General features: G+C 33.4%; 3 protein-coding genes across 3 annotated transcripts; all 3 read left to right on the top strand.

Annotated features, from left to right (window-relative positions):
* Positions 1-6915: 6915 nt before the first annotated feature.
* LOC18040099 lies at positions 6916-7332 on the top strand. The gene has a single exon (XM_006430651.2). The coding sequence runs from the start codon at positions 6916-6918 to the stop codon at positions 7330-7332; it is 417 nt and encodes a 138-aa protein (XP_006430714.1).
* Positions 7333-8688: 1356 nt separating this feature from the next.
* On the top strand, positions 8689-10406 carry LOC18040098 (zinc finger CCCH domain-containing protein 14). The gene is made up of 2 exons (XM_006430650.2): positions 8689-9301; positions 10089-10406. Exons 1-2 carry the CDS (start codon positions 8714-8716, stop codon positions 10404-10406), a joined length of 906 nt encoding a protein of 301 aa, XP_006430713.1. The 5' UTR covers positions 8689-8713.
* Positions 10407-13053: 2647 nt separating this feature from the next.
* Positions 13054-19675, top strand: LOC18038713 (nuclear transcription factor Y subunit C-2). Its single transcript, XM_006430649.2, has 7 exons — positions 13054-13194; positions 13279-13381; positions 13540-13610; positions 14428-14622; positions 14868-14933; positions 15102-15203; positions 19670-19675. Exons 1-7 carry the CDS (start codon positions 13054-13056, stop codon positions 19673-19675), a joined length of 684 nt encoding a protein of 227 aa, XP_006430712.2.
* Positions 19676-23161: the final 3486 nt, after the last annotated feature.

Here is a 23161-nt window from a genome sequence, read left to right as displayed (position 1 = left end):
TGTAGAGAGTAAATTGATGGGTTCAACAAGCTAACCCTTAAAAGAGTAATGCAATGAACAGCCCTTTAATATTCTCATAACATCCGTTTCCTTATGAAATTGCATTTATGGACAGTCATATAATTCTAATTAAATTAAATTCATCTATTATTTCTCTCTCTTCTAACTCTTAAAAAAAATAAAACACATTCTATAATTTATCTGATTTACAAACTCTTTCAATACATCAACAAGTTATTTTGTATTCTTTTTTATGTTTGTAAGTTTGGAACTCCTCATCTATCCAATATTTATTCAAGTAACCTTTGTTTCTTTTCTTTTCCTTACAAATTCATTATTCTCATACTTTTTTTTAAACATAATAGGTATTTTCATACTTGGTAAAAGCCTCCTTTTAAACTAAAGATTAAATATATTTATTTTAGATCAGACTTATCACCTTAAAAAAATTATATGGATAGAAAGTAGAGAACAAGATTGCCTTAGAAGTAATACTCCAATTTTATTTTAGAAGTGAGAAAATTGAAAAATGAAATAAACAAACAAACAAACAGAGTAATTGGAGTTTAAGAAGAAAAGGGTGTTTTTGGTATTAAAAAAAAGTATAATTACGATGGGATTTCTTTAGGATTTTAAAAGAACTTAAAAGGGCGTATACCGTATAGAAGCTCCACTCAGATTAAAAATGAGAGACTTTGGGATAAGCCCAACCTGAACTTCCGCAAGTTGGGTTGGATTGAAGATTTGATAACCCTACATTTCATGTCACTTGAAGGGGTTCAGTTAGTAGTATACCCGCCCTAATTGTTTGGGTCAAAACTGTGTTGGTGGCTTGGTGAGCTGCCGCTAAGCACTAAACAACAAAAAAAAAAAAAAAAGTAGGTATGACTTTTACGACAAAAGTTTTTACTGCTCCAAAATTGACCGCCATGGCTGCTGTCATTAAGTCTACGAGATCATACTTCATAAAGTTAGCGGGTATTTGTTTATTTTCTCCAGAATTGATGGGATATGTCAATTCAGATTTCAGCATCAATTTAATCAAATTTGGGATAATACAATAAATTCAACTTCTACCAAACTCTAGGGAGCCAAAACTGTACTTCCCTTTGTTTATCTTTTGCAAGAATCATGTGCAAGGGGCGACATTTCAACTTCTGAATCTAATGGTTACGTTTTTCTTCCGCTTTTACCAAACTTTAGAATTGCACGTGGAGATCATGAACAATTTCCAACTGGGGATTTGCAAGGTCTCAAAATTCAGTGGGGACATTTCAATTTAGTTGAATTAAAGTGCTCTGAATTAATTTTATATTGCTTTGCATTTGATCATTCTTTGATTTCCAATTCCAACTTTTTGGTTTCCTTTACTAGGAATCCTTCAATGAAATCACATAACCAGCATCAGTTCAGTATTAATATTATTTGTATTGTTTGTTTTTGTTTTTTTCTTGAACTCTTAAGCTAGTCTTGACCGTCGTGGCCTATATGTTTGCTCTGTGGACTGTGGTCAAATATCTCCGTATCACTGCTTGTTTGAAACTTTGAATGATAATTAATAATTGGTTTATCTCGTGATTAATAATATCGAATTGCGGTCAAATGACAGTCACTACACGCCACCGAAGCTCTGAATCATTTCATAAAGAATTTTTCAAAACATAAAAATTAAATATAAAAAAATCAAGCCGCCTTTTGTTGACCACATTTACTTGCTAGCTAGGCTTATGAACTTTGTATATAAATCCCTCTTCTTAGCTCCTCTCTTACAACAACTCTCACACACACAAAAGGGAACCAAAAATGGAGCTGGTGCCAAACTATAGTTCACTGAAGAGATGCTGGAGAAGAAGAGGGTATCAGAAACTGAAAGATTCTAGGAAAAGGAACGTGAGAGTCGTAAGGCTAAAAGGCCCACCAACATCAAGCAGATGTTGGAGGATCAAAGCGGTGCCAAAGCTGTGCTTCAAGATTTTTGTAGCTTCACCTTTACAGCTGTTGACCAAATTCAAGAACGCTTACATTCGAAAGATGAACAATTTGGCTGGCAAAGTTGGTTCTTTGAATACCGAAAGTGTTTTCGGAGGCAAGCGGATTCCAAAAGCAAGGCAAGGAGAAAAAGTTGTTTATTCCAATGAAGAAATTGAGAATAGGCTTGTTCTTGAAATTTACAAGATCTTAGTAGCAAGCGGCCGCGACATATCTTCCATGCAAATCAATTAATCAACTGGGTGAATAGATTGATATCCACCAGTCCTTGCATCTCTTGGAAACATCTTGGGATCTGTAATATCTTTCTTCTTGGTATTGTGTTTTGATTAGATGGGTGTAGTTTACTTGGATTTGAATACAAATACGTACCAATTAAGCTGTATGTACTTATTTAATAGAAATTTTCATTTGCCATATTCTGTTTGTCTTCAAGCAAAATTGTTATTGCTATGAGTTATGGGATTGGGAAGGATAAAGAATACGCTACAAAGGGATCAATTTATGGACAACTTTTTAACAATGGACAATAGGCAGGAAGTTGCAAAGAAGAAAGTTAGTAATATGATTAAAAAGATTAGAATGTGCTGAAAAATGCCACATCGGAAATCACAGATTCTCATATAAATGCAGATACACATTGAATGCAAGATGCAAAATCACTTGTCAAATTGCAACTCCATCATCATCACCAAAAGCCACCATTTGACTCGAGTTCAATGATGTTGTGTGAGATGAGTTGAAAGTGTATAAGTAGAGACGGACACCTCCTTGAGCATATTGACAAGCTTAATACGGAGGACTGTTTGCGGTTTTGTCAGTCAATCCGGGGCCTCACATGTCGTCACAAGCTAGGCTTAATTTACTCCTCAAGCTTGAATTATTCAACAGTCAACACTACAGTTTTCTATTGTTTTAATGTTATGCAGATTTTGAGCTGTTGACTCGATTCAGTCTTCTACTGCTGAATAATTTTATTTATTACCTGGACCGCTAGTCTCATCTGGCCGTAGGCTTGAACCAATTGGTATATGTTCCAAATAGATGGGCTCAATGCTCATTCTCTTTATGAATGTTCAATACTGATCTAAATTAAGCTGTGCTATTATTTTATTTTTAGTCAATTGACTACTGTATCAAATTCTGAGGATGCCACCTCACATTGGCCGAGTTTTGATTTTGGATTTAATATTTTAGATTTGGGTAACACTTATTAGTTTTAAAATATGAGTTTCTTTATGGTATAAAGTTAGACTCATACATGAGTGAACTCATACTACTTTTTTACGTGATAAGGATCAAATAAAAAGATCAAGTTGCAAGTGTCACGAAGTGTTGGATATTATCATCCTATATTGACTAAGAATAAATAGTTACTATACCAAATAATATAAATTTAAGACAATTCTGAACTCTTAAGCTACCTTTAGAATATAAGTTAGATTTATGAACTTTCATATTTTTTACCAAAAAAAAAAATTTGAATATGAAGCAAATCTCAATAAATAGTTATACTAAATAGTGCAAATCAATCTCACAATCTGGATAAATATATAAAAATAAACAAATACATTATTTTAAAAAAAAAAGTACATAGAATTTGGATCAAATCTAACTAATCTTTATACCAGCTGGTGCAAAGCATTCTCATAACCTGAATAAATATGGAATAAAGATATATATATAAATAATTACATTCTTTTAGCAATAAAAAACAAAAATTGTGCATAGAATATTAAACCTATATTTCGAGTAACGCACGCAAATTGCATATTGGCTGTCCAAATCGTGGATCTATCTTGCCTGAAGAATCGGCTTAGTTATTGGTAGATCAAGCTAGTTAAGTAGTTATAGCATTCTAAAGTGTAATTTATATTCAAATTCCAACGAATTTTCAATGAAAATTAAACAAAAACCACACAACTATGACAAGATAGATCCACCATTTGCTGTCCAAAAAGTTTTTATAACCTTTTTTCCCGTGTGGCTAAGTTACAGAATCTGTAACTTACAGGCTACAGCCAACCCATTTTGTGCAAGTATAGGCAAAAAAAAGTGGGACCAAAACCTTGTAAAATAGTGGCCAGTGCTTCTTAAAATGGGTGGGCTGTAAGTTACAGAATCTTTAACTTAGCATGCTCACTAAATTAAGTAATTAGAAGACTAGATCAATCATTGTATTTTATATAATAATTAATTAGCTTTGTGCACAATGCAGACACAACCTTGCATGTCACGCCACCGGTATATTTCATCCAAAAAAAAAATCTTAAAATAAGGATAAGAATAAATCCATTCAAACCGCCTTTTGTTGACCACATTGTGTGAACTTATCTATATAAATCCCTTTCTTTGTTACTCTGATGCAACACACACATGGAAAATAAAAATGGAGCTGATACCAAATTATAATTCATCAGAGAGATACTGGAGAAGAAGAGGATACCAAAAACTCAATGATGCTAGAAAAATGAATGTGACAGTCATAAGGTCAAAAGGGCCCTCATCGTCATCATCAAGCAGGCGTTGGAGGATTGGAGGATCAAAGCTGTGCCAAAGCTATGCTTCAACATTATCATTGCTTCACCGTTGCGGCTTTGGACCAAGTTCAGGAATGCTTACATTCGAAAGATGAACAATTTGGCAGGCAAAGTTGGTTCTTTGAATAATGAGAGTGCTTTTGGAACCAAGCGGATTCCAAATAAAGCAAGGCAAGGTGATAGAGTTGTTTATTGTAGTGAAGAAATTGAGGATAGGCTTGTTCTTGAGATTTATAAGGTTTTAGTAGCAAGCGGCCGTGACATATCTTCCTTGCAAAACTGAGTGAATTATTTATAAGTTGGCACTGTGCGATTTCTTTGTTGTTTTCCCCCCCCCCCCCCCCCCCCCCCCCAACAAAAAAAAAACTTTATTTGAATTTTTATGCAAGAAGTTCAATGGCTAACTAGAGTGATCATTTCTCAATTAATTATTGAATCTCTTTGCTTAGCATATACTGCAATCTAGTAGAGAAGCGGTCTCAAGATGTACATAGTAATGTGGGCTATATTTATTCATTTATTTTTAATGTATTTAGTTGATCATTTCCAACTTCCAAATAAAATCAAATATTTTTTCTCTTAACTTATATAAGAATCAAATATAAAATTGCATCCTACCTTTGCCGAATTTGCATGATAGTAAGGGTCATGATTATTTTCATATATGCATGATTTCAATTGTATATAGTTTTTTTTCCTCTTTTTCCCTAAGAATCAGTCGAGTAACTTGATTGAGAAGGATTTTCATTTACTTCTTATATTGAATTTCATGATTTTAGTACAAATTTTATCGGTATTTTTTTTTCATTTCTAATTAGAAGTAATTCTTCCTAGTTAGGATAACTAGTTGAATCTACAGCTGTTATTTTAGGACTAATTTGGAATTGTGGTGGGCGGTAGTTGATGAAATAGGTTGATTCGGCCATGCAGATCAAATAAACTATTAATTTAAAAGGTTGCTTGGTACTTGAAAAATTAGTTACTATGAGTTTGAAAAGTTAAGTACATACATTTAGTAAATTTTATTATAAACGTACTATTTTATTATATAATTACCAAAATAGAAATAAAAGTATATATCACAAGGGTTTAGTTGGTAAAGAGAATAAAAAGAATATAAGAATCAAATATAATATCGCATCCTACCTTTGCCGAACTTGCATGTTAGTAAGGGTCATGATTGCTTTCATAAATGCATGATTTCAATCGTAAATACTTTTTTTTCCTTTTTCTTTTTCTGAGAATCGGTCGAATAACTTGATTGAGAAGGATTTTCATTTACTTCTTATATTGAATTTCATGATTTTAGTATATTTTTCTCGTCTTCTAGTTATTTGTGGATCTCTTACAGATGATGATTTTTATTTATATATTAGAATTTATGAAAAAAGAGCCATAATTATATTTTTTATTAAAATATAAAAGTTATAATAATTATTTTAAAAAGAAGTGATGGTTTATTTCGCAACTTATTTATATAAAGTAATCTCTACCTATTTTTAAAAGTTGTTAATAAAATAGAAAAAATTATAAAATAAATTAATTTTAAAAATTTTATCAAATACTATCTATATCAAAATTTATGAAATAAGTGAGCCCCCTTTAATTAAAAAAATTATAAAATAAGCTAGTCGTAGTGTTTAAACTTTAATCCTAAACAAGGCTTTAGTCTTGACCATATTATAAATTTATCAAATCAACCACTTAGGCTTCTACCATAAACTGACACATTGAATCCTCTCCATCACTTGGATTCGAACACGTCAACAATCTAGATTCACACCCGAAGAAATATATTACTGCCATGTGTTATGTGCTAGTTAACTTAATTTATTTATGATTAATGTTTTAATCTTATAAGTAGCTTATTTCCATCTAAAATGTCATGCATGCACGCAACATAAAACGTGCGCACGCACGCAGATATATCATTAAAAATGTATTATTACACTTACTTCAATCATAACTTAATTTATAGCTAATTTCAAAATTAATTTCAACTTACAACGAATCCTCCATGAAAATTACATGAAAATCACAATCACACAACATTTGCTAATTATCTATAATATATATGAAATGATAGCAACCCAGGTTTGACATTCTTGGTCTATATGTTCCCTGGTCAAACATACATCAGTATCATTGATTAGTTAATAAAGGCATGAAGAAAATGAAATTACAGACTCTACACGCCACTAGATATCTCGAATATTTCATAAATAATTCTTAAAATAATTTTTAAAAAAAGGGAGAAGAAATTATATTCAAGCCCCCTTTTGTTGACCATACTACGTACCTTGGCCTTGCTTATGACTTTCTTGTGAACTAGTCTATAAATCACTCTCTTTCTTTGCCACTTACAACACACACATACACAGACAAAATGGAGCTGATACCAAATTGTAATTCACTGAAGAGATGCTGGAGAAGAAGAGGGTATCAAAAACTCAACGACGCTAGAAAAAGGAACGTGAGAGTCATAAGGCTAAAAGGGCCCTCATCGAGTAGGTGTTGGAGGATCAAAGCCGTGCCAAAGCTTTGCTTCAAGATTATTGCCTCACCGTTGCGGCTATGGACCAAGTTCAAGAACGGTTACATTCGAAAGATGAACAATTTGGCTGGCAAAGTTGGTTCTTTGAATAACGATAATGTTTTCGGAGGCAGGCGGGTTCCAAGAGCAAGGCAAGGTCATAAAGTTATTTATTCCAATGAAGAAATTGAGAATAGGCTTGTGCTTGAGATTTATAAGATTTTAGTAGCTACCGGCCGTGACATATCTTCCTTGCAAATGGATTGTTGAAATCACTAAATTGATAATATTGGGATTCCAAATTACTAGAATCCCTTGTTCGTTGTATGTAAGTTTTTTTTTTTTTTTTCAAATTGTTAATTAATTTAGCTTCTATGCAAGATGTAGTTACCCCTTAATAATTATTAGAGATATTCATTTGCTGTATTTCTGCTTGTCGGCATGTTTCCATAATATTATTATATATTTCACAGCAGTGCCAGTGAACCTCATATATTTTCCACCGTCAATATGAAGCTCAATTAAGTATCGGATTCAGTCCTCCTTAGACTTTCCTAAAGATGAATTTTGTTGACTACGGCAACAAAATTTTTTAGTGTGAAGCAAGAGACAGACAAATTAAGCAAACAAAACAACTTATGTTTCTTGATCACACATACAAAAATATATATACACACACACATAGAGTTCTTTTCTTATACGAGTATTCTCAAATTATTTTTTTTCATGCGGATACATTATTAACCATATGATTTTATAATAAATTGAACTCATCGAACACAGACTATTAAATTATATAACTTAAAAACATACATACACACACGTGTCATAATTTGGTGGTCGTTGTATGGGGATTGTGAAGCAAAACAGAATTTATATTTGAGTCTGCCAAATTGGGCTTGAACTTGGGTTGGCCCAGTTAAAATCCAAAAGAAAACAGACCCAACTAAACCGACGGGTTCGATGTGGTGCGTTGCTGTCCATTCCCATAAAAAAGCAGCGAAGTGTATAATTTCGAAGATTTTGTTATACAATAACAAGGCTATAATATTTAAATTGGTGTTCAATTTATCAACTTGGTTGTTGGAAACACAACAAAAGATTAGGCATTCCATCTAGATTGAGGGGACCATAGTTAGTTAAAGTTGTCAAATAGAAGCAACTTCTATAAGTAGAGTCATTATTAGTATTTTACTTACAGTAAGTGGAAAAGCATGTCTTAATCCAGTCATCATAAGTGAACATCAAACTCCGGAACCACTCTCCGTCTCTCTCTCAACTCACATTCTTACATGCCACGCCAAACATGCCCCTAACAACTAGCAACTGTCATCCAGCATCATTTACTTACACTTGCATACGATTCTGTTGCCGTATCTCTTAACGGTTTTTATATTCCTTGGCGCCGAAGCAAATTGTCCTGATGATATCCGCTGCTCTGGCCTCTCAGACTGAACTCCGTGTTTCTCGCCAATCAGCTACTTCCACGTGTCCTAGAAAACCAAAAGCATCAAATCAATTCAACCGCCTATATATTGGTACATATGATTTCAGGTGATTCTACAAATGGAATGAGAGGATATGTAAAAAATAATAATAATAATTTATTAAAAAAAAGAAAGAGAATTGAATTTATCTGAAATCAATCTTAATGGAGAAAGAGATCAGAGATGAATCTTCGCCGTCCGATGCAAAAACTAGCATGACGACAGCAACTGCAACTACGAGCTCATCTCTGACATCTGATTTTGATTTCGATTTTGATTTTGATTTCGATTTTGACGTTGATTTCAGTTCAATGTACAACTCAGTTTTCCCGCCAAGGTCGTCACTGTCGCCTTCCTTAATCACGGACGATCGCCACCGCATTGCCACGGAGCACCGGCTTCAGCAAGCGCGGCTCATATTGGAGTACCAGCAGCTATGTGATCACTATGATCTCTGCTTTTCTCGTCTCCAAGCCATCACTAGAGAGCTGGAAACCCTACGACAACAGAATGCCGATCTCCGATTGGCCAATGCCAGACTCCTCAAGATCATCACTGGCAGCTTTCACCGTATGACTGAAGATATTCCACCTGCTTTTGCTCCGAACAACGTGATGGAACCGAACCGGTTGGAGAAGCGAATCGTTTTGGAGAGAGAATCATTTCCCAAGAGCATCTCGGTCCGGTCCAGTGGCTGTACTATTAAGCCGAAACAGGCCAATGCAAGTAGCGGTACAAGTCGGCCAAGAGCTGTGAGTCAACAAGTATCTTTACCGTAGCTTTTGTTTAATGTTGTTAGTCTATATGAAAATTAACCGTTTGCAAATGTTTGCAATAATATTGAAAATAACTCTTAACAAGCCCTCTCAGATGAGTTATAAACTAAGATAAGCATCTAAAATCTCTTTTGAAACAGTTGTTGCCTTATAGCAAATAAACAGTTTGGTTGCTCCAGCTAGCACAGAACTCCCCATTAGGGCTTAAAAAAAGGTTACCAGATAAGATACACAGTGTGGGAATTGAATACAGGACTTTAGCACTGATTTTATATGCTAAAAAAATTATTTGATCCAACCGTATAAGCAGATAGTTCAAATTAAGTTGAATAATAATAATATTAAATAAAAGTCTTAACATATAAATATTGGGTTTGAGTCTGGCCTATATATAGCTTTAACATCGTGAGATGAGATGGTTAGATAATTAACAAAACCTAATCATCTGACAATATCTAAACTGTGGAGTATAATACTCTTTAAATACCATAATCACAACCATAAATATTTTATTAGATTTTGTTTTTAGCCACTCTTAAGATTTAAGTTCTAGAATTGTTGTTCCATATTTTAATACATATTTCGTAGAACAAGTTATGAGAGATGCGGAAGGGGGCTGGTTGCTCCGTTATATGCACGCTAATGGGGCAAACTGTATTTTGTTATGGTTTTATCAATGTGCGATTCTACCAATTCTCAAAATATATTAATTATCTCAGATTGCATAACATAAGACGATATGTTGTTGTGATTGCGGGTGCAGCAAAGGGTGTACGTGCCACCCGGTGATAACAAGAGAGAGGAGGCGGAGGAGGCAAAGGCAGTAGAATTGGAGGTGTACAATCAAGGGATGTGGAAGACGGAGCTCTGCAACAAGTGGCAGGAGACTGGTTCGTGTCCATACGGTGACTATTGCCAATTTGCGCATGACTTTACGGAATTGCGGCCCGTAATCAGACACCCTAAGTATAAAACTGAGGTTTGCCGGATGGTTTTATCTGGAGGCACCTGCCCTTATGGCCACCGATGCCACTTCCGTCACTCGCTTACTGAACAAGAGAGAATACCAGTCCCACGTTGATAATTTAGATATTAAATGGAATGTCTGTGTGTGTGTGTGTGTATTAAATATAAATATAATCCTAATCTTAATAACATTAATAATGGAAACAAAATGAAAAATAATTTAGGTTTAGATGATTGTTTATCTACATGTATGATATATAATATTTTACGAAAAAGACGTCCTCATTCCATGGATGAAAATAAAATAAAATAAAGATCGGCAAGAAGAGCACAACCAAAGCCGAACGTCGAAATGATGATGGTGTATATTTCTTTAGTGAGAGCAAGCAACGTTGGTTTCAACTAGTTAGTTAAATATATATATATATATATATATATGCATGTTGTTTGTTGCTGCTGCTGCTGTTGTTGTTGTTGCATGTTGTCGCGAGTTGATGTCTTTAGTTGGATAATATAATTCAACTACACAAAGTTTTGCTTCCTTTGGGTTGAGGTGGGGCGGGGCCCTGTAACGTGATATTGTATGGGTTGTTTTTTTTAATGTTGGAGTGAGTTATGTCCAACCACAACCACCGTTTGTTGGTGGCGTTGAATCCATTCATTTCAAGGAGACGATGATTTTTCTTTTCTTTTTTTTTTCTTTTTTTTTTTTTGTGAATGATCCTTTTTATCTTGATACCATACGATTGTTGATGCTTGAGATATGTAATATTATCATCGAAGTATAATAATAAAATTTCAGCGTTCATATATAATACCTCATTATATAGTTTTTACTTCGGACGTAAAATGCTCTCAAAATAAAAATATAATGAGCAATCATCACTGCTGCTACAATAATTAACTGATTCTAGTAACATTTATTATTATTCAAGTTATTACTAATAAGAGTCTAACTCTTTGAATGCATAGATTTAATTATTACGCGTCATCAGTAGATTTAACTGTTGTAATACTTGAATATGTCATTGACTAGTGCTAGCACAACGATGCTCTTAAATAGTCTCACAAGTAAACTTTTCAATATTGATATTAGAAAAATGTTTGCACCAAAATTATCTCGTGATCCGACTTTTATTTGATGAGAAAATACATATATATTATTGTTACTAATAAGAGGGTATAATTCATTGGATATATCATTGTACAATAATATTTTCTTGCTTTTTAAGTTATAACCAATAATTAATTCATTCATTGAATGTCGAGGTCACAATAGTTAATTGTATCAATGAATGGTGTTACTCGTTAGCATAATTGTATTTTAAAATAATTTCATAGGCAATGTTCTAATTTTTAAATGTCAATATAAATAGCGAATGTGTATTAAGATACTCTTTTGATATGAGTTTTACTTATGAACATGTAATTTTATGGTTAATAAATGACAAATAATAAAGGAATATTTTTTACCACATATTTATTTGTACACATAACAAGATCGTTAAATTAGAGATTGAATTAAGTTCAAATAAAGGGAGAGGGTATCCTAATCATTTGTTGAATTTATGAAAAAGTAAGAATTTAGTGAAAAATAAAAATGTTCGAACTCCTTGTTATTTGAAAAATAAATAAATAAAACAATGGGCATATTATGTCCAGTTTAAGGAAATAAGCTTGCTTAATAACACCTTTAACCTTAACTAATGGAAATCCTAACTAAAAATAGCAACCTCTAAATCATCTTTAAAACGGAAATTCTCTTAAAATTCCAGTGACTTTATATCAAGAAGGAATTTAGATCATTAATACGAAGGCCTGTTCAACCAAGACTTTCTCTTTTTAATTATTAAACTCCACCAGATTAAATCTGTATTTTTTTTTTCATACAAACTCAACTTGTTTCCTTTTTTATCACCTTGTATGCCAAACAGACGTCAAACTCTATAGCCATTCAGCCAATTAGTACAGAATAGAGGACCAACTCCAGATGAGATACTGATAATCTGATTCTTTTGCCAACATTAAAACAAAATGTCATCAATTTTACCGAAAAAGAGACCAACTAGCCATTTTTTTGCTGAATAGGAAGAACTTCACTTGTTAAACTGGGAAATGGGATGCTGCAACACTTTCAGATTTCCCTCTACTCGCAAAAGCTAGTATGATACATACTTTCTCTCCAATCAGTACATTTCTAACAATATTTTTAACATACTCACCAGGTTTACATGTTAAGAATCAAAATCTAAATGTTCATAGAAAAACATTTGAGTTAAAAGTACACGAGATGATTGATCACACGCTGGGTCAAAATACTTTTAAATATCAACAAGTGCTTAGAATGAGCGCTTGTAGTCAATTAATGGTGCTTCCAAATTTGAATGTGAGCATAAAATCAATACCTGGCATTACACATGATCATCATGGAGCACGTGTTTGGAGTTCCACGCGAGTATACGAACTAGAGATATCATGTTTTCGTATGACATTTTTCCCCACCTATGCTTTTGCTTATCTTAAGACGACACTAGATGCTAAAATTACAGCCTGGGATTGGCTTACACTTAATGCTCATTGCTTTGCATGAATGCCATAAATATTATTTAACAACCTTGTTTAGGCAATGTCTCTATTTAAGGCACTGTGTTTAAACCCTAATTAATTAGGCACTATATATCCCTTGACATTAAAGGTGTGGTGTTCTTATTTATTATTTAAGGACTCCTTCCTTGACAAGAAAATTACATAAAAGAATCATCATGAGGAGGCCAAAGGTGGATTTGAATGTATCGGAGGATGATTTCACACCTTCAAGTACTCCATCTCAGGATGCAGCACCGGTGCATAATTTTATGCCGATGACTCCTTTCATGTTGCCATCCCATCAGCCAACCGAAGAGGTGATATTCAAGATCTGCTTAGTTCCAGTTAATATTGTCAAATCTCGCTTATTTATTTATTTTCGCACGTATATCAATGAATAGGATGAGGAAGAGGCACATAGTTTGGCTCTCATGATGAAGCAACGACAGCTTGTACAATCATTCTGGGAACAACAAAAGAGTGATATTGAAAATGCCACCACAGGTTCATTTTTCATTTGACATAATTATAGTTAATTATCCAATTCTAAATCTGTAAGGACAGGTCGATCCACATATCATAACGATAGATTTTTATATTAATTAATTAGTCCTCATTTACTTTATGCATCGATCTTGTTGATTTTCATGGTGTATTGTTAGAATCCTTGCGCAATCATCTGCTACCTTTGGCGAGGATCAAAAAGGTTATGAAATCAAGGGAAGAAGTGAAGGTTTGCTGGTTAATTAATTAATGAATTAATTTTATTTTTTTTAATTCATCTTCTTAAGATTTATTTAATTTATTTTTACAGCAATATTTTGATTTTAGAAACAGGGTAACTTATCAAGATGAACTCAGTTCAACGATTTGCAACTTGAATGTCCATTTATGATGTATCTATGAAGATCGTGTAGCCACGCACTCAATTGTTTCTTTAATAACTATCAAGCACCATCTTGAAATTTAACTTCGATACTCAATTTTCAATTTCGCTATTTTAATAACATTGATGAGTTAGAATAATAAGGCGTTGTTTCTGGTACCCGCTTTAATATTTTTTTTTTAATTTTCTAAAAATAAAAATATGTAAAACATGTTTGGTACTCCTTTTTTTTATTTAAAAAAAAAAGAAAGTTAATATGAGTAGAAAACGTGTCATTTTTTTTTTTTGTAATTTAGAAGTGGAAAATGGCACTTTCCAATTTTTTGGGATAAATTATCAAAAAAAGATTCATTCATTTCATTTTTAGATAATCTTTTTGAAATAAAGTACCAAATTTGTACTTCATGAAATCCAAAACCTGTGATACCAAACTAGTGCAGTGCGGTTCTACAAAAATAATGCTCAGCAATGAAACTAACACAACAAAAGAATAAAAAATGCACGATGATAAATAGATAGGGGATTTTCTCAAGAATAAATGGAATATTGGAACATTTAAGTTCTGCTGCATGCATGTACTTTCTAAATTTTAGTTCATTTAGAGCTCGTGCGTTGTATGTGCTTTGATCCAATATATAACTCACTTGTATATTTATTAATGTAGATGACGACCGCAGACTCCCCTGCAGTGTTCGCAAAAGCCTGTGAGATGTTCATTATGGAGCTGACACTTCGAGCATGGCTGCAAACTGAGGATGGTAAGCGCCGGACACTTCAGCGCTGTGACATTGCTAGGGCTTTAAGGCTCGACGAGCTTTTCGACTTCTTGATTGATTTCGTGCCTTATGACTGCCGACAGGTTGCTTAATTTTCTTTTCCTTAGGTTGTTTTTGTTATATTAATTGCACACACTTATATATAGAGAGCATTAATTATTTCCTTCCATATTTACTGTCTAGTATATAGAAAAGGATTTTATTTAATCTTTAGAAATGACACGAATGTGATTGTATTTGATCGATGCATTAATTAATAAAACTCGAAAACCTATTTTTTTAAAAACGGATATTTTTTCATTTGTTTTCATGAAAAAAATTATCTCAGGATGATGAAGCAGTTGAAATTCGTCCTGCAAATAAACAACATTTCCCTGGAGTACACGTTAGTGCGGTGAGTGTATATAACTCGGATTTTCTCAATTCCTTCCTGAAATTTAAAAAAAAAAAAAAAAAAAAAGTGGTGGGTGCCCTCGTAACATTGTTCATTTTCACTCCTTGCTCCTTAAAATTTTGTGAAGTTCCATATATTTCATATGTGCCTGTTTTATTTCTTTGTCAGAACTTCATGACTCCCAAGATGATCGACCCCAAAGTTCAGCAGCAAGTCATGATGAAGCCATCACCGTCCATAGCTGAATTTGATTATGGATCAACTGCTAAGGTACGTAATCAAAGCACTTACGTAAGTATATATTATTATTGATTCGGGTTGCCACTAATGAAATATTTGATGCAAATAGAATAGTGAAAACAATTATATTTCTTGCTTAATTTTTTTTACAGTATAGTAAAACAAATTAATAATAATAAAATATATACCAAAAATAATTATATATATATATATATATATATATATATATATATATATATATATAGGCTTACATTTTAGAATATTGCTGACTGCAATAGCAATCCCTAAAGATATCATCTTATTCTTATCTATGATTTACCAAAAATAATATATATATAATAATATATATATATATAGGCTTACATTGGCAAATTCTTGTTTGTTTTGCAGTGATGGAAGGCTATGGCGGAAGAAAGAGCTGCTGAAATGGGATAACAAGTTAATTAGCTTGAAGAACTGCTCTATATATCTTTGTATAACAATTAGCTTATCTAATTTTTTATTTTTTTTTAATGTTCGAGATTTCCCGGTTTAGAATAAAGTTTGCGATGATAAAACAACATCGTTAAATACTTTGCTATGTAGAATAAAGTTTTCCGATGATTAAAAAAACATCGCTAAATATAAACTAAAAAAATAAAGGGGATAAACTCCTCTTTTGTTCCTATATTTTAGTAGAATTTCTAAGCTAGTCCTCGCATTTAAAAAAATGACTCTGAGCACCAGTAAAGAGTACTGTACCATCCCTCATCAAAAAGTAGCTTTTTTTTTTTTTTTTTTGCTCGTTTATCTCTAACATAAATAACGATGTAAAGATGATTAAGGACGTTTATAGAAATATGGAGACCAACCAATAATTGACGTACATGCTCTGGACTAAAAGAGAATTTAGTCATCTATCTATCAAGTACATAATTAGTGGTGAGACTCTTACCCCAGGAAACAAATATTGAGGAAGGTACTTATCCATAGTTTACATTTTTGTGAATGGCTTGGACATATATGATTTGATTTGTATTCTCAAATTTGCGTTTGTTGGATTCGTTTAGTACAGGCTATCGTATAGATTACTATCAATAATAATCGCTGAAGTTGGGAAAGTTGTAAAGTGGTTCCATCGAATGGAGGTCCCATCCACATGCTCAAGAACTCATAATATGGGGCAAAATGCGCTGTGCACGCAGCCAAGAGCCAACGTTAAAGGAATTAAGTCAAAAGGCAGAACAAAAAGTCGACAGAAACAGATCATGTGCTAAATAAATTAGCCAACGTTAAAGGGGGTGGGATCATTTAAAGAAAAAGATAAGCCAACCAACCCCAATGGTGCTTCCGAACCCATCTTGAAAAAAAATTCTCCAATTCAATGAATTCATCAATCATGAATTTTCCCAACCAAGCATGTTTATTCGTAATCTACGCGCTTCCTCAGCTTTATGTAACTGATTTTTGGCTCCTTTTGGTACTGTGATATTCTGGCTTAAAAGCTTCATTTACTATGAATTAGGAGTTCTAACACTTGCTAATATATAACTTAACTTTCAACCCACAAATATGAGAGTTTAAAAATTGATAATGTATAAATATATTAGAATTGTTATATAAATATGTTTGTAATGGCTATGATTTGATGGCATAAACTAAATAAAACTCAATTATATATTTTGCTAGTGTCCATCATACATATGGTGAGCTCGGGACACGCGTTAAAATTTTATAACTCCCTGCATATAATACAAAAGTCGTTGATTAACTAAATAGAGCGATATATATACCACTATTACACACCATAAGATCAACATTATCACTTAATAAATCATTATTTTACTATTAGTATATTAAAAAAATCTATGACAAATACTTTTGAGTTATAACTACTGTCAAAATAAAAACCCTAATTTACTGTCTAGTGACAAATTGCTGAAGCACGGGAAGTATCTTACACGCACTGATGAGATATCGTTGTTTTGTGTTGGGAATAATTGTGGTTCCCTACCAAAATAGGGAAAAGCATTATCTTGACAAGAAAGATGCTCTGATCCCATTCCAAAAAGGGATAAGTTTAGGAAGTGATTCCCATGCCATAAAAATCCTCATTTCAGATACATAATGAGATTGCACGTAGAACACTAGCAATTGGGTAATTAGAGTCACAAACAATTCTTTCATCGCCCCTGGCAATCATATATGATGTCGCCATTCTCTCTCTGCAACATAGATAGTCCCGGAGGCCGCAGGACACCACCCTCTAATTGGCTCTTAATTTCTCTAATAAATTTTCTCATTCTCCCGTTATAATAAATCAGTCTAAGTGTCACCTAATTATCAACCATGTATGTCCACGAAAAAGAAAACACTTATTGCACGACATATATTAAATTCCTTCTCTATTTAATTTAGTCCTGTAGATTCAAGTGCTCAAACAATTTCTTTTCCCCTGTGCTTACAGTTACAAATTAGGTTAAGAATCTATTGAGAGCTAGCTGAAAAAGAAAACAATTAGACTCGAACTACTCAATATATTTATCAATTTAACAAAGTGTTTACTCTGAAAGCAAATCTTCACCCTCAACTCAAGCTTGAAGAGAAATTAATTACAACTTACAACATTTGAAGAGGAGAGAAAAGCGTAGAGTATTTCGGTATACACCGTCTTTTATAAATTATTGCTCTCGATACTTTTTAATCAATCACGCGATACATGACATGACAATTATTTAACCGATGAAAAATGATAGCATACACAAAGAGCATCCAAGATTTTTCCTCGGGAACTTCTGAATTGAGAACCATAAGGATAAAGAGTACTGGTGGTCTTGAGTGAAACACTGGTGAGAACATCTTTAGTGCAGAACTCAAATGTGATGAAAGCAGGTGCCGATCGGTAATAAGAATAAAATTAAGGAGAAGCAATGGGGTAATGACAGCTGGAAGATGAGTGGTCACCGCACCATTTTGTAGAAAGTGTATCGCAGTTTCATTCGGTCATGGAGGTCTGACTTGAGTAGACGCGGGATAAGGCTTTGGTGATCAGGGGCATATTTCTGGTTTCTTCTCCAATATTCTAATTCGCAACTTGCGTACGTACATACCTAATCCATGATGTCATCCGTCTCTCTCTTCTCTACACATACCTCTTATCATCATATCACCAGTATACAGTCAGCAGTACTAAAATCAAACTATTATTTCTATTAACAATAATGATATTTTTACAAAATGCAGTGTCTAACATTCCTCTTCTATATAATGTAACACCAGAAAAGTCTTTGTCCTCACGTACACAAGAGATATTTGTAAAGAGTGCCAGTATTTTCCCTTGACGATCTTGAATAACTTTTCCTGCGTAAAATACAAGCGTACATGTGTATGTGATTAGCAGTTATTAAATAAAAATGTAAAAGATAATCCATCATATATGAATACACACAGAAGACTTTTAAAAATTTAAGAGAGCTCATGTTAATTAAGAAAAGATATCTTAACAGCCGCAACAGAAGGCTAATAAAGAGCACTCAAACTAGGCTAAAGGATCTTAAGTACTGTACAAAGGCTGCTGAGCCGGGTCAACTAAAGTTATTACCACAAGTTTTCAATTTACCTCATTCAGGTCAACTAAAGTTATTACCACAAGTTTTCAATTTACCTCATTCAAAAATATCATGTGAAATCAGCAACAAAATTGGGCAGTGGGTGCCTTTTTTGTTTCCCCTATAAATAGAGGTTTTGGGTTAGCCTCTTAATTCATCGAACGCTCTTGGTCTTAGGGCTTTTCACTGTCTCTTATTTCTCTCTCTCTCTCTCTCTCAGTCCTGACCTTTGCCTAGCTCTCTTCTTTAGAGAGATCATCAATTCCTCAAATCATGAAGCCTCTCCATCTGTCTGTCATGAAGATCTACGCGCACACACACACAAATATAATTAATATGGGATGAGGCATTGTCGATGATGCTGTTGACGGAAGATAGAGAGCACAGATGATGAAATGCGTGGAGCTTGCATCTCACTCCTTTGTGCTCTCTATTCTTCTGTCATCATCTTCAGCCTCTCCCTTTACATAACATATACACAGTTCTTCACTGGTGGCACTGCGTGCATAATTGTATGACTTCATTATAGTTATTTCCTCACACTGCACGAATAGCATTATGCTTCCTAAATTCTAATCCAATTAATATTCCTTTTTTTTGGTTGCTTAGTTTTATTTTCTCTAATATTTTCCGTTGCTCGCACAACAAGCTTTCTCACTTATGCAAGAACAAGATTAAAGATTTATTTGTTATTATTGTGCTTCAGTTTAGTATTAACAGCACGACTGAATGGTTAATAAGGATTAACTAGGTAACTAATCAAGACTACTAACCAATAACTCTTATTTTGGTTGATAATTTGCTTTGCGTTACTTTAAAACTCCAGTACCTGTCAATTATTTGTTGATCTAGATCTTTTAATTTCTTCTTTGGTATTCATGGTCTCTAATTTTTTTTCTTCTTCTGCAGGTTTAATAAATTGGGTTTGTTGGGAACGGTAAAGTTGGTCTCCGCTTTTCTAAGCAATGAAACCTTTGATTCAAATCAGACAGCGTGTAACTCTCAACCGTTACTACTGGTGTAAGAATCTTCCTCAGTGTGAGTTGAGGTCACTGTCTGTTTCATTGTCTTGTAGTTCCTGAGTGTACCATTATTAATGTCAAATGATGGGTAGGATGAGCATGGTACTTTTCTGGAGCCATAACTGAAGCTTACTGTATTGACCCATGGTTTCATGGTAGATTCTACTTCTTTGAGCGTCATGTCGCAAATTTAAGTTTTTTTTTAAAATATTGATCATTTTTTTTTACACATCAAATTTAAGTGTCGTTAAATTTTGTTTTCTTATTTGAATAGGTAGAATTTTATTATGTAATAATAATTTGATCTTATTTATTTTAGTGAATTTGACTTTATTTAATAATATTTTAATCATTCAGAAACTTTAGTTCCTCCTCCTTTTTTTTCTTCTTTCCGTTTCCGTTTCCGTTTCCGTTTCCGTTTCCGTTTCCGTTTCATCAATTATCCTCTCATCAACTAAGAACTTGTTTCTAGTGAACGAATTGCGGGTCCCAATTATGATTTTTATGTACTTGACATTGACGTAATGATGTTCAATAATTTCGTTTGTCCCGGGACCATTTATTATTTGACTGTGGCCGATCAATAAACTTGATGTTAAAAAAAGGAAAAATGATTGATCATGTTAACCAATTAGGAATATGCTGACATTACAACTGGAGATCTATCGGGAATCTTAATCCGTGCAATTATGTAAGCAAAGTCAGTGAGTCTATCAAGTATGAGCCGAAAATCTGCACCCCAAGGGGTTCTTTCTTCCTCCAGATGGCTAGTTGGATAAGCATTTTATCGTTTTCCGAATTGAGCATCAAAGATCCAGTCAAAGTCGCATCCAATGCGTGGAATGCAACTGCATTTTCTTGTTTAATGGAAGTTCTCAAGGGTCTCTGTCATATCATCTCTGACATCGGCTTATTCCCGCAATCTTTGAGCCCGAATGTAATAAATAATATCAATATTCCAGCTACGTCTCAGACTCTCACAGGCGACACCTCTTAATTTGTAGTAATGACGTTTGTACCGAAAACAGTACAAAATTTGACACAAATATTATAGCGAGGGACCAGGATCCGGTGCTCAGCTGAGCTTGTGCTGAGCACCGGATCAATAGTCAGCGATTGCTTAGGACTCATATGAGGCAATTACTGATTATTGATCCGGCTCAGCTGAGCACCGAATCTGTTTCCTATAGTGAGAAAAAAAAAGTTTATTTTATAGTGAAATTTTTTTTGTCCCCAACTAATTTTTGTGCATCCATCACTACTGCTTAATTCATAGATATAATATTATTAAAATTACTTGATGGGCTGGATTTCAACATTGTCTTTTGTTAGCGAAGGCCTCTTGACACCCCTTTAAATTCCTTACCAAGCCTCTTTTTAATTGAAATTACTTAAATAATCAATCATAAATTAATTATTTTTTTATTTTAGGTGAAGTTTTAATTGAACAATTAAATAAATTACTCTTTCAATATTTTTTTACACCTACCCTGTTTCATAATTTATATTTATATTTTAAATTTAATTAAATTTTTTTGGGACTTTTAAGAATTTAGAATAATGGAGATAGGAATTATATAATATTTTTAATTGCAAATATTTTTTTAGAAAATTTTAGGATTGATGTGCATTTTATAAATATAAAATTTTAAAAGAAATACTCTTTTTAGAGTGAAATTTAACGATAAAAAATAATTGATTTTAATTAATGAACTAGTATTTTATGAATTAAACTAGAGTATTTTAGGAAGGGTGGGGATATTTGAACACACCAAATTACTCAATAAACATATTTACTAAATAAACACACCCTCAAATTTTGAAATTTTAGATTTTACTCAATAAATCTATGTAAATATCTAATATACCCTTACTAGACCCAATTTTTATAATAATAGTGATTTTATATATTCATTAAACCCATTAAATTCATTTATAATAATAGCAGCATTTCATTGAAAATTCAACACTCTTTTTTCTACACCATTTTACCAACAAAAGCAAAGTAACATTATTACTCAAACATAAGCAAAGCAAAGTACTGTCAGTGAAAGCACTTGCAACAAAAGCAAGTTGAAGACATCATAAAAAGGGCAAATTCTTCCAGCAAACAAAGATTTTCTTGGTCTTCCTTCTATTGATCCTATTATTGCAGCATCCATCATGCTTAAGGGTATGATAGTTCAATTTCTACTGCACCGTTGCTTCAAGGTAGGTTGCGTATGCATCCAACGGATTTTGCTCTTTGGCATGTTCTAGATCAATTTATGAAATTATTTTGGACTAAAAAACTAAAATGATAAAATAAATTTGGTTAGATGTTATACTTCTACGATTAATACTTGCTATCACGTGGATTAATATTTAGCTATTTGATTAATGCTTGTACGTGTCAGTGTATAGTCAAAGAAGATTATGCTATGAATGACATGGCATGAGTAATTTATGTAGGTAATATTGGATTTAATGTTCTTTTTATTAATTCCTTCCCAAGTTGGAACCGTTACTGGTGAAAGACAAAGTAATAAGTTTTTCCTCTTACAGTGGGCATGGCGTCACAAATTAGGGCATAAAATTTATTGGCTTCTGTAGTGCTTGCTTTTGGCTCTTCTGCTGCCAAAGGGTTGGGCATTTTCGGGTTTGGGTCAACCCGATCGGATTTTGGGTTGATCGGGTTACTAAAAATTCCATCCGAACTTAACCCGATCCGATCCGATATGAATTTAATTTGGATCGGATCAAATCGGGTCAAAATCTCGGGTTGAGTTCGGTTTGAATTGGGAAATTACCAATTTAACAATACATATTACATGTTATTAAACTAATTAAGTAATTACCAATTTAACATAATATAAAATATATTACCTATATAGTGAAACACATTACAACTAATCAACAATATATAAACCGTGGAATTGGAAGCTTCAAATTTCAAAAGGGAAATTTGGGTTTGACGGGTTCGGATGGAGCTTGGAGGAACTTGGTGATATGGAGGCATGGAGCAATAGATATGTAGGCAGGAGCAGCAGATTCGGTTGGCATCGGCGATGGTGACTGCAGGCAGAATGGGTTTGCTGCGTCTAGTGGCATCACAACCGTTTTCTTGAGTTTCTTCTCCAATGTGTGTGCGTGTGTCCAACCGTGTGTTTGTCATTGTTCTATTTTCTTTCTTGAATCTCGAGAGTTGAGACTTGAGAGAGAGACGAGAGCGAGATGAGAACTAAAGTAGTGAAGTTGAGTTGAGAGAGACGAGAGTGTTGGCTGTAGGCTGCTCACTGTTGTAGGTTTGAGTTTGAGTGGGCTGAGAGTGGTGTGACCATGTGAATAAGTGGATGGTGTTTGAGTGTCGTGCGTGCATTTTTTTTTTTTAGCCAACCCG

This window comes from Citrus clementina, unplaced genomic scaffold, assembly GCF_000493195.1.
Source record: "Citrus clementina cultivar Clemenules unplaced genomic scaffold, Citrus_clementina_v1.0 scaffold_6, whole genome shotgun sequence".
Lineage (NCBI taxonomy): Eukaryota > Viridiplantae > Streptophyta > Magnoliopsida > Sapindales > Rutaceae > Citrus > Citrus x clementina.
The sequence above is the reverse complement of the archived record's forward strand: the minus strand, read 5'-3'. Positions and strand labels throughout refer to the sequence as shown.

What these genes read in the sequence shown, in the direction of transcription:
- LOC18038713 (XM_006430649.2), top strand. Translation starts at nt 13,054, where the DNA reads ATGAGGAGGCCAAAGGTGGATTTGAATGTATCGGAGGATGATTTCACA. An exon ending in CCCATCAGCCAACCGAAGAG is followed by an intron (nt 13,195 to 13,278) that starts GTGATATTCAAG and finishes ATCAATGAATAG; the next exon opens with GATGAGGAAGAGGCACATAG. An exon ending in TGCCTTATGACTGCCGACAG is followed by an intron (nt 14,623 to 14,867) that starts GTTGCTTAATTT and finishes AAATTATCTCAG; the next exon opens with GATGATGAAGCAGTTGAAAT.
- LOC18040098 (XM_006430650.2), top strand. Translation starts at nt 8,714, where the DNA reads ATGGAGAAAGAGATCAGAGATGAATCTTCGCCGTCCGATGCAAAAACT. An exon ending in GTACAAGTCGGCCAAGAGCT is followed by an intron (nt 9,302 to 10,088) that starts GTGAGTCAACAA and finishes TTGCGGGTGCAG; the next exon opens with CAAAGGGTGTACGTGCCACC.
- LOC18040099 (XM_006430651.2), top strand. Translation starts at nt 6,916, where the DNA reads ATGGAGCTGATACCAAATTGTAATTCACTGAAGAGATGCTGGAGAAGA.